At 35.5% G+C, this 10996-nt stretch overlaps 1 protein-coding gene across 1 annotated transcript; it reads right to left on the reverse strand.

Moving 5' to 3' along the window:
• Window positions 1–6704: 6704 nt before the first annotated feature.
• On the reverse strand, window positions 6705–10524 carry LOC109214668 (ABC transporter G family member 9-like). The gene is made up of 4 exons (XM_019378609.1): window positions 10325–10524; window positions 8705–9497; window positions 7983–8296; window positions 6705–7649 (listed from the first exon to the last, which is right to left on the reverse strand). Exons 1-4 carry the CDS (start codon window positions 10409–10411, stop codon window positions 6993–6995), a joined length of 1851 nt encoding a protein of 616 aa, XP_019234154.1. The 5' UTR covers window positions 10412–10524; the 3' UTR covers window positions 6705–6992.
• Window positions 10525–10996: the final 472 nt, after the last annotated feature.

Consider the following 10996-nt stretch of genomic DNA (forward strand, 5'->3'; position numbering starts at 1 on the left):
TCCCAATATTAATCAAATGACATTTTCGTTCTCCCATCTCAAACATTAATTGACATAATAGTTGATTGATCATCAAAGGGTTAGCATATAACTATCCTTATGTATACAGTCAAAATCAAGTTAGCCTACTTTTGTATGTCTGATCGAAATCGGGGTGAAAGATCAAGGCTCGGCCTCGGCTATATCGCGTCATGGTGCAGATATGGGTTGGTAAGCTCGTGGATCAATGGCCGATCAAGAACGATACCAGCCGTGGTCGAGACCGAAGTAAGAAAGAAATCGAGCGAGATCGAAGGAAGTCTGCCAGTTCGAATATGGAATAATAGAAAGCCGAGATATTCGTGATCGGGAAAGGATCATGGTGGAGATCTCGGCACATATCAAGTCAGGACCGGTTATTTAGCCCATCATGGGATTTACTTCCATAATTAGAATTATACCATAAACAGGATTTCTCTACTATATAAAAGGGGACCCAATCATCTTGTATGGGGAAGGAAACTAATAACGCCCAACTATGCCTTATAAAAAGGACAAAGTGGTCGTTGCAAATATAATCCGGTTTACAAGTCCGGAGTCGAATCCCACAGAGAACTAAGGCTTAGCTACAGTTGTTCACTATCACCAAGAATACAAGCTTGAACAATTCCTAACTTATAGATATTAAGATTCTTGTGTTTAACTAACTAACTAACAAATTAAAATAATAAATTAACACTAAAGATACTACAGGTTGGAGAAAAGATTAAGGAGGTCTAGAGTTATGATTTTCCCAATTGTTGGAATCATTCCCGCTATGTTTTCTATAATTTCGCCTAAGTATTCTCTACCGATCATGAGCGCTCTGCATGTTGTAATTCTCTCCCAAGTATTTACGACAATTTACTAGACATACTCTCCCGAGTTACGCTAGATGGCTTTAATTACAGCTTACTTAGATCGCACCCAAGGTTTCGTTATCCCTAATCCCACATTTAAACCCTTGGTTATTGATTCCTCACATACATTGGGAGTGATGTTGTTCAACAACTACCTAAATATGCACTCTCTCCCGAGGTAATACATATTAAATAGTCACAGCTAATTGAGGGCCCTTCAATCAACCACAAGAATAATATAGTTGAACAAATAGAGAAAATACTACGACTCAATTATATAAAAACATAACAAGAATTTATTCCATCAAAACCATAGATAACAAATTAGCTATTCATAATAGTATGTAAAACTACAATACTAAAATTCATAACCAACAATGAAAAATAGGAAGAGGAAGAAAAAACTCGTAGAAGAATTCTCCGCCTTGCTCCTATTGTGTCTCTGCCTCCTTAGGTCGAATCAGTGTCTCAAATCTGTCCAACCTCCTCAAAATATCATTTTTCCATGTATATATACCAAGTGGCATTAGGACCAAATATTTATAACTTCTCCTACGCGAAAAATTACACATTTTCTGGACAGGGCGTGCGCGGCCACGCTCAGACCACGCATATCCATTTTGATTCTGCCTGACGAGCGCGGCCGCACACTTGACGCGCACTTTCCACCCTGTTCTATTGAGAATTTGGGAAAACGTAAAACATAAAAGTTGTAGCTCTTTGCGTTAGCTTCCAACCATATATTGTGGAGCCCAAATAAAATTCTGAGTTAAAAGTTATTTGCATTTTACTAGACAGTACGCAATATGCCTACTCGATTCTTCGTTTGTTCTTAACTATCATCTGTTGATCCCCGAACACTATCCCGACTTCATTCCTTAGGCTTTTACTCAAACATAAAATCTCCAAATTACTTGAATTTATTCCATAACCTCTACATAGCTCGAAATCACTCCTGCAAAGCATAAAACACACAATTAGTGCAATACACTAGCGATTATTGTTCAAACTAAGTTAAAGCAATATACTACATCTTTCTCTCTTATATTCTCTTAAGCTTTACTATTCGAGTTCATACTTTTCAATAGCATATTCAGTTGATTCGAAGGCTATTTAACTTGAGGGCCACAGTTGTTCATCACATTGGTTGCTTTATTTTATTGTTAATTTCTATTATTAATTCTTATATTCATCAATTTGTGCCAAGTAAAATCACATATCCTTAAGTCACATATAAGTTTAAATGTTATCCAATGTTAAGGGTAAATACCTTATATTCTTAACTAAGAGGATGCCCTAACTAATTATACTCGTCTTAATGTGGTTGCCAAAGAAACAAGATTACATGCTCAAAGGGGTTAACTACGATACATAACAATTAGGCGGGTATATATACATATCTGGGTCAACAAAGAAATGCCTATATCGCTTCCAAGACTGAACAAAACTACTATTTCGCTTTGCAAACGCACGGGGCAAGTTCTAGGCATCAAATGCAATGAACAGAATAACACCCAAATCTCACACACACATGGCACATAACTCACTCGAGATTGGATTCATCAAGACACTCTAGTCAAAGCAGTTAAGCAAAGTTAAAATCATACAATTTAAGGTACTTATACAAGAGTCAAAACTGAGCCTATGCGTCACAACCAAAGTACTCACTATTCTCAAGGCATAACAAAGTCAAGAGATATTGCTTCATTTCAAAACACAACACAATGGCTCTAATAGATCCATCGTTGGGAAAAGTCCAATCTTTTCTATTCAAAAAATATATTTAATTAAACTAACATAACTAAAATAGCATAGAAAGTCACCCAGACAATCTCGTCACCTCACACTTAAAATTGTGCATTATCCCCAATGCACACCCATACATACGAGAGGGTAAAAGAAACTCCCTGGTAGGCCAAAGGTCGAAGCACTAGCATCTCATGGGGTACTCAAACTTCTTCCAAGCCTGGTCCTTCGTGCGGGTACCTCACACTTTGTTCCAACCATCTAGTTTGTTGTTGCATCCTTCCAATAGCTTTGCTTTCCATGCTCCTAGAAAATCAAAAATCGGCACTACAAAAATAATATAATAAAAAAACAAAAGAAAGCAGTAAAGTTGGGTTGCCTCCCGACAAGCGCTTGATTTAACGTCGCGGCACGACGTGAATCACTTTCTGCCTCCACTTCGAACTTTTGAATTGGACCCCAAGTTTTGGTTCTGCTCTGTGATCATGCTCCTGGGGTGGTAGAACGAATCTGACTGGCCCAATAACATAATGTAGTATTCTGCACTTCTTGGCTTTTGGATGAGATGTGTATTCCCGACTTTCTGGCACGAAGAATTCCAGAATGTAGGCATCTTGTTCCTTACTCCTTGACTCCTCAAGTGGCTCGGATGACTCTATTTTCATCACATCATCCATGCACAATGTGGAAAAATGCTTAAAGTGTGGACCAATGCGCTCAACTACACAAACAATGGGATTGTCAACATCCTTAACACTAACGACACTAGAGTCAACTAAATATGTATCCTCAATATCCTTGGTTGACTCTAGTATCTCTTCTACGACATCGGCATCCTCAAAATCTAGTTCGATTGACTGTTGGTGTTCTATTCTGGCCTTCTCCTCTAGCTCATCCTCGTATTTTTTTTTAAATTCTCCTGTATAATGGCAATTTCTGCAGCCAATTCATACTCATATTGGCTACTATCCACAATGTCAATGTGTGGCGCTTTACAAGGTTCAATTAATTTATTCGCTTGAGCCTCTAAGTTGTGAATAGTTGCCCCTTGCCTTTGTACCCGCAGTTGTATCTCATCATATTGTTCCATAAGGCACTTTAGCATATCCTCGGTCTCTTTCAGGTCCTCATACCCGGGTTGTTTGTTCCTATTAACTTCACAAGAAAAAGAAGAACCATCAAAGTAAGGAGTTGGGGGAAGATAAGAAATATAAGCACAACCATGAAAGTGACCATCTTGACCACCACACATATCACACATATTCCACACAAAAGATTGAGTTGGCGCACATAACTCGCTCTCGGGAATATTTTGATAATTTTGCCCTGCATGGTTTTCTCCACAATATACATAACGAGGATCAAAAGTAGAATTACCAACATCAAAACTCTCATAATTCCAAGCTGTCATGTCTCTCATATCAAAAATTAAAAAATTAAAAATAAATAAATAATCAAATACACAAAAACAAAAACAACAGTTCAAACTTGCAACCTAGACATATGTACACCTACAGCTACACCGTTAGTTCCCCGGCAACGTCGCCAAAATTTGATCACGCCCAACTATGCCTTATAAAAAGGACAAAGCGGTCATTGCAAATATAATTCGATTTACAAGTCCGGAGTCGAATCCCACAGAGAACTAAGGCTTAGCTACAGTTGTTCACTATCACCAAGAATACAAGCTTGAACAATTCCTAACTTATAGATATTAAGATTCTTGTGTTTAACTAACTAACTAACAAATTAAAATAATAAATTAACACTAAAGATACTACAAGTTGGAGAAAAGATTAAGGAGGTCTAGAGTTATGATTTTCCCAATTGTCGGAATCCTTCCCGCTATGTCTTCTATAATTTCGCCTAAGTATTCTCTACCGATCATGAGCGCTCTGCATGTTGTAATTCACTCCTGAGTAATTACGATAATTTACTAGACATACTCTCCCGAGTTACGCTAGCTAGCTTTAATTACTGCTCACTTAGATCGCACCCAAGGTTTCGTTATCCCTAATCCCATATTAAACCCTTGGTTATTGATTCCTCACATACGTCGGGAGTGATGTTGTTCAACAACTACCTAAATATGCACTCTCTACCGAGTAATACATACTAAATAGTCACAGCTAATTGAGGGCCCTTCAATCAACCACAATAATAATATAGTTGAACAAATAGAGAAAATACTACGGCTCAATTATATAAAAACATAACAAGAATTTATTCCATCAAAACCCTAGACAACAAATTAGCTATTCATAATAGTATGTAAAACTACAATACTAAAATTCATAACCAATAATGAAAAATAGGAAGAGGAAGGAAAAACTCGTAGAAGAATTCTCCGCCTTGCTCCTATTGTGTCTCTGCCTCCTTTGGTCGAATGTGTGTCTCAAATCTGTCCAACCTCCTTAAAATGTGGTCCCAAACAATTATAACTTCTCCTAGTCTGAGTTAAAGACTAAGAAATTAAGCCGGGATCGTGTTCGGGGATCAACAGATGATAGTTAAGAACAAACGAAGAATCGAGTAGGCATATTGCGCACTGTCTAGTAAAATGCATATAACTTTTTTCTCAGAACTCCATTTGGGCTCTACAATATAGCGTTGAAAAGCTAACTCAAAGAGCTACAAATTTTATGTTTTACATTTTTCCAAATTCCGAACAGAACAGGGTGAAAAGTGCGCGGCCACGCTGAGGCCGTGCTCGTCAGGCAGAATCAAAGTGGATATGCGCGGTCCAAGCGCGGCCGTGCACGTCCTGTCCGGAAAATGTGTCCTTTTTCGCTTCAAAGCTCCAAATCACTTGAATTCATTCTATAACCTCTACGTAGCTCGGAATCACTCCTGCAAAGCATAAAACACGCAATTAGTGCAATACATTAGCGATTAAAGCTCAAACTCAATTAAAGCAATATACTACATCTTTCTCTCTTATATTCTCTTAAGCTTTAATATTAGAGTTCATACTTTTCAATAGCATATTCAGTTGATTCGAAGGCGATTTAGCTTGAGGGCCACATTTGTTCATCACATTGGTTGCTTTATTTTACTGTTAATTTCTATTATTAATTCTTATATTCATCAATTTGTGCCAAGTAAAATCACATATCCTTAAAACCACTTGTAAGTTTAATTGTTATCCAATGTTAAGGGTAAACACCTTATATTCTTAACTAAGAGGATGCCTTAACTAATTATACTCGTCTTACGGTACGCATTATACACGTATACACTATGTCAATGGATAAAATAATTATACAAAATTTATGTAAATTTTATATCAAAATATTGCATAAAATAGAAGTGAATGTTCTTAAAATGATAAATGTAGATCCTATATACCCAACTCAACGAAAGAAGAAACTGTTAGTCTCACTCATCACTCAATATATTCAACCAAAAATTTATTTTAGATTTATAATAATTTAAATATAGTGTGTATATATATATATATATATATATATATATATATATATATATATATATATATATATATATATTGTTTTGCATGTATCTTATTAATCATTACAAAATTTGTATAAATATCTTCCTTTCTCATCTTTATATTTTTAAAATTAATTAGGTAATTACAGTACTTTTTTGGGGTAAGGTAATTATAGTATTTCTCGATACAATTTATTAATCTTATTTTAATAAATATAATGGTTAAATATAGTTATAATTATTGATTTCTTACTACAAGTAAAACCATTTTATATAAATTAGTCGCTCAAAGTGATCAAACTCACTCTAAAACATTAATAATAATAATAATAATAATAATAATAATAATAATAATAATAATAATAATAGTAATAATAATAATAATGAAAAAGAACTATTGTCTGGATACATATTTAACTCGGTACGAAATTTAAGTAAAATTTTTTTTTTAAAAAACTTGTGGTCTAAAACAAACAATAAAAATTTTTGTGGTTGTAAATCAATTCAGTAAGGGTAAATTAGGAATTCTCTTAATAAGGAAAATGTGACATTGTTTTTTGGACCGACTAAAAGGGAAAGGAGTATTTGATTTTGTATGGATCTCGATAGGACCAGGAATTTTTTGTTGGGTAGATGCTCAAACGATGTCATCACTACAATCATATTGAGATAGAAAACAAAACATCCATACAAAATTTTAATGCCTCAAAATTTATATTTAGACAAATCAATATTACAACTGGAACGCTCGATGATACCCACTAAACTCTCGCTTTACTCCTCATCAGCATGCAATTTTTCAATAGTATCTTTAGGCCTGTCTGACTTGTACCGAAGTATAATATGTTGACTCTGCAATAGAATGTTGGACTTCCGGCATGTGCTGTAGTATATGTGAAGCAAAATTAATAGTAGTATCTATTTCTTTGTCACACCAATCCTCATAAGAGCAACATATGCTAGCAACCTGTAAGCCACAAGCATTATAGCCAATGCAACCACTGATATCGCTTTATCTCCAAGCCCTACTGACTTTATTGCAGGAAAATCTTCAACATAACAAGTTGTATTTATGCCACAAGGATATGTTTCCCCTGGCTCAAACTGTGACCCTATCAACAACTTGAATGTGTACTGGCTAATCGATATGTATTTGATCCAGGCAATGAAGCTAGGAACATGGTGAACGTAATATCCTCCCGCTAATGTGAACGATAACATGATTACTGAACCAAGTATAGTAGCTGATTTTTGGTCCATAACCAATGCACCAAGAGCAAGTCCAAGGCCTTGTGAGACTAATACACTAAACAGGAGAGTGAATAAGGTAGAGAAGAAATTCGGTGCGAATGGTTTTAGGCCTGCCATCCAGTATGTTATGATAACAAAAATAGTAGGAAGAACAAGCTCCATGGGAAGGTCACCGACAGTTCTTGACATGAAGTATGAAGAGAGTCTGTACATGCCTGAAGATCTTTCCTTCTCTAGCATCATCCTTTCTTGGGGGAAAGTAAAAATGGCTTGGAAGAGAGGATAGAAGCCCCAAAATCCAGAGTAGAAGAACATAAGCCCAATCTGCATTAATTGATAAAATTAGAACTCTCAACTGTGTGGTGTACGGTCTAGTTATGCAGAGATTATAAGGATAGATTATGCAGTGGATGAATGATAACACAGAGATTATTATACAGTGAATAATAATGCAGAGATTGTTATCCGGTGAATAATAATACATAGATTGTTACACACAAATTGCTTATAATAGAGGCATTTTTGTCTTTAGATACTCTTATCCAAATATTGCTAATACATGATTCTTGTCCCACATTCCATCCCTTATAAATTAACACAAACAATCTTGTGTGCATATACCAGAATTTGGTATGAAAAAGAGGAAGTACTGATTACCTGATCTTGTATGTCTTTGGATTGCCACCACAATAACCCACATAAGAAAGCTACCACTAAGACCTGTCCAATCTTGAGGCCTGAGAACGACTCATGTTTTCGTTCTTTCATTCCTCTTCTAAACAATACCGAAAATTGCTGCCACCAGGTGTTTGACCATTGACTGAATTTCCCTTTATGTAATTTTTCATGAACTTGTTGATCATCAAATTTTCGCAATTCTTCCTTCACGCTATCAAACAGATTGGTTTTGAAAGCAGTTACTAAAGTTTGCTTGATTGATGCTTGATCTTCTTGTGGATCATCTAACACACCTGCACAATTGAAATGCACCAGTTTACTAATCATCCAAATCTCATTTGCTAAAAGATAATGTATATATGACAACACGACCAACAATTTGTCTTAGAAACGTGAAGGAAAATCCCAAACTATGTGACTTTGTCGACATATAATGAGTTTTGATGCAATCAAAAAAAACCCTCAAGATAGATATTTCTTATTTAAGAGATGATCACAGTGAGCTGATTCATTGGCAATGTATATAGCCTTCACTATAATTCAATCTTACGCTAGCGTTTTTTGTTATCTTTATGTGTAATCTGCCAGAGAAATAAAAATGCTAGACTTGGTGCGGGCAGACTGCAGAGATGTGAAAATATCTAAAACTAACATGAAAAATAAGTCTTGGTGAATGCTTGTAAAACTATAGATGAACATACCATTTGCAAGATCTAACAAGAAGTCGGAGGGATTCATTGCGACTAAGGGGGGAAATCCAATACTCGAAAAATATCCCATGGCATCTTCGCCTCTCCCAAAGTACAATGGATTTCCTTCTGATAATAACAACACTTTGTGGAACATGTAAAATAGCCTACTTGAAGGCTGGTGTATTGTCATCACAATAGTCCTCCCGCCCTTCACTAGCTCCCACAAAGTCGACACAATCTTTTGAGCTGTAGTTGAATCAAGGCCTGATGTTGGTTCATCCAAAAAAAGCAAACTTGGATTAATGAGCATTTCTTGCCCGATACTGACCCTTTTCCGCTCCCCTCCAGAAATTCCTCTCAATAACGGACCTCCAATAATACTATCCTTGCATTTTGTTAATCCCAATTGAGATATTACAGCTTCGGCATGCGCAACTTTTTCCTGGTGTGATAATGTTTTAGGCAAGCGAAGAAGGGCAGTAAATACAAGTGTCTCAGTCACGGTAAGGTGAGGGTAAAGAATGTCATCTTGGGTAACAAATCCAGTGTAACACTTCATGGCGTTGGTGAAGGGCTTTCCATTATAAGTTATACTGCCAGCAAGACGGCCACTCAACCGGCCTCCTAGTCCGGTTAGTAGAGTTGTTTTACCACTGCCCGAAGGCCCTAACATGGCCAGCATTTCACCAGGGAAAACTATTCCCGTTATCCCCTTCAAGATTATTTTCTCTTCTTCCGGTTTAGAGGAACTATTGAATAACCCTTCTTTCTTAGGTTTAATCTTGTACACAACATTCTCAAACTGCACTTTTTGAACACCCAGATCACTTTAGCAAATAGCTGGAGTTTGTAATTCACAGGATTAAAGTATAATAAGCAGAGTCAGAACTAAAAATTTAAACTTGACGGATTTAACCTTTAAATTCTTACTATTAAACCGAAAATACTGGAATCAGTTGAACGGAATAAACTAGGCTCTATGCGCCTCAGATGTTAAGGTGACTCGTGTTATGAAAAAATACTTGAACAAATTTTTCTGTGGTGTGTGTTCATGATTAATGATGAAAATAGAGAGAGAGAGCGCGCGCGCGCGCGCACACACACATATATATATTATCTAGAGGATTCTGCATGACTTTTCTTTCCCCCGAAAGTAAGTACAATTAACTTCCCCTTAATTCTTGTGGAAGTCCGCGAGACAGAAGAATTAAAATAGAGAAAACAAACTACATTGAGCAAAAGGAAATAAAATGGATACAAATACAATGTATGTAAAAGAATAAACAACAACAGAATTAAAGTAAAACAAATAGAAATTCAAGAATATGCAAAACAAATAGAAATTCAAGAATAAGCACAATGGTGAAGGGAAGGAATTTGGATATTAGGATTAAATTGGACAAATTTAAAATAATAGAACAAATCACACAAAAGGAATGTATTCAAATAAGAATGTCGATTCTAAGTCTACAATCGCCATCACACCTTTTTTATTTTCATTAATTAATCATCAAATATCAAATTCAAAGGAATGCATGCATGCAAGTTTCCAGGAAACGATAACTACAATCAGAAAATCGGACTAATTATTAAGTAGATTACATAAATTAACATGGAATAATTAATTACCTTGAGAGTTACAGGAAGATTAGTTTTCATGAAGATGGCGGCAGTTTCGAGCTGAGTAATTTGTATGTCCGCCATCTCCTCTTCCATATTTGGGGCTTCTTATTCTTTTTTTCCTGGACGCTCCCCCCTCCCCTATATATTTATTTGAAGAGAAAAAAATAATGGGGGAATGGGAATGGAGCTGTATCCAGAAAATGAGATAAAGAAACAGAATTTGATGTCTTATAAGTTCTTGGGTATACGTAAAGTTTGGAGAGATGGATTGATACGTGTTACAAAATATAAGGAGGTGTAATAAATGAGTAAATTGAAACACTTTAGAAGTTGGGGAATAAACGTAATTAAGTTATAACACACGGGTATGAACATGACATGTAATCTTCATGTCATGCGAGAAAGATGATATATAGCTGAACTTGGATTCTTTTGGTCGAATCCAGGATTTAGCATTAGCTGGCGAATCGGCCAGGATTTAGCTTTTACATAATGGGTTCAAACTATTTTAACAAACTATTAAATACTAAAGTCATAATTTCAAAAGCATAATAAATATAGTTCTTTAATTGTTGAATCTATTAAGTCTACATATATTATATACAATTATTTTCAACATGAGTATGATATATATATATATATATATATATATATATATATATATATATATATATATAT

The sequence above is a fragment of the Nicotiana attenuata genome, unplaced genomic scaffold, assembly GCF_001879085.1.
Source record: "Nicotiana attenuata strain UT unplaced genomic scaffold, NIATTr2, whole genome shotgun sequence".
Taxonomy (NCBI): Eukaryota; Viridiplantae; Streptophyta; class Magnoliopsida; order Solanales; family Solanaceae; genus Nicotiana; species Nicotiana attenuata.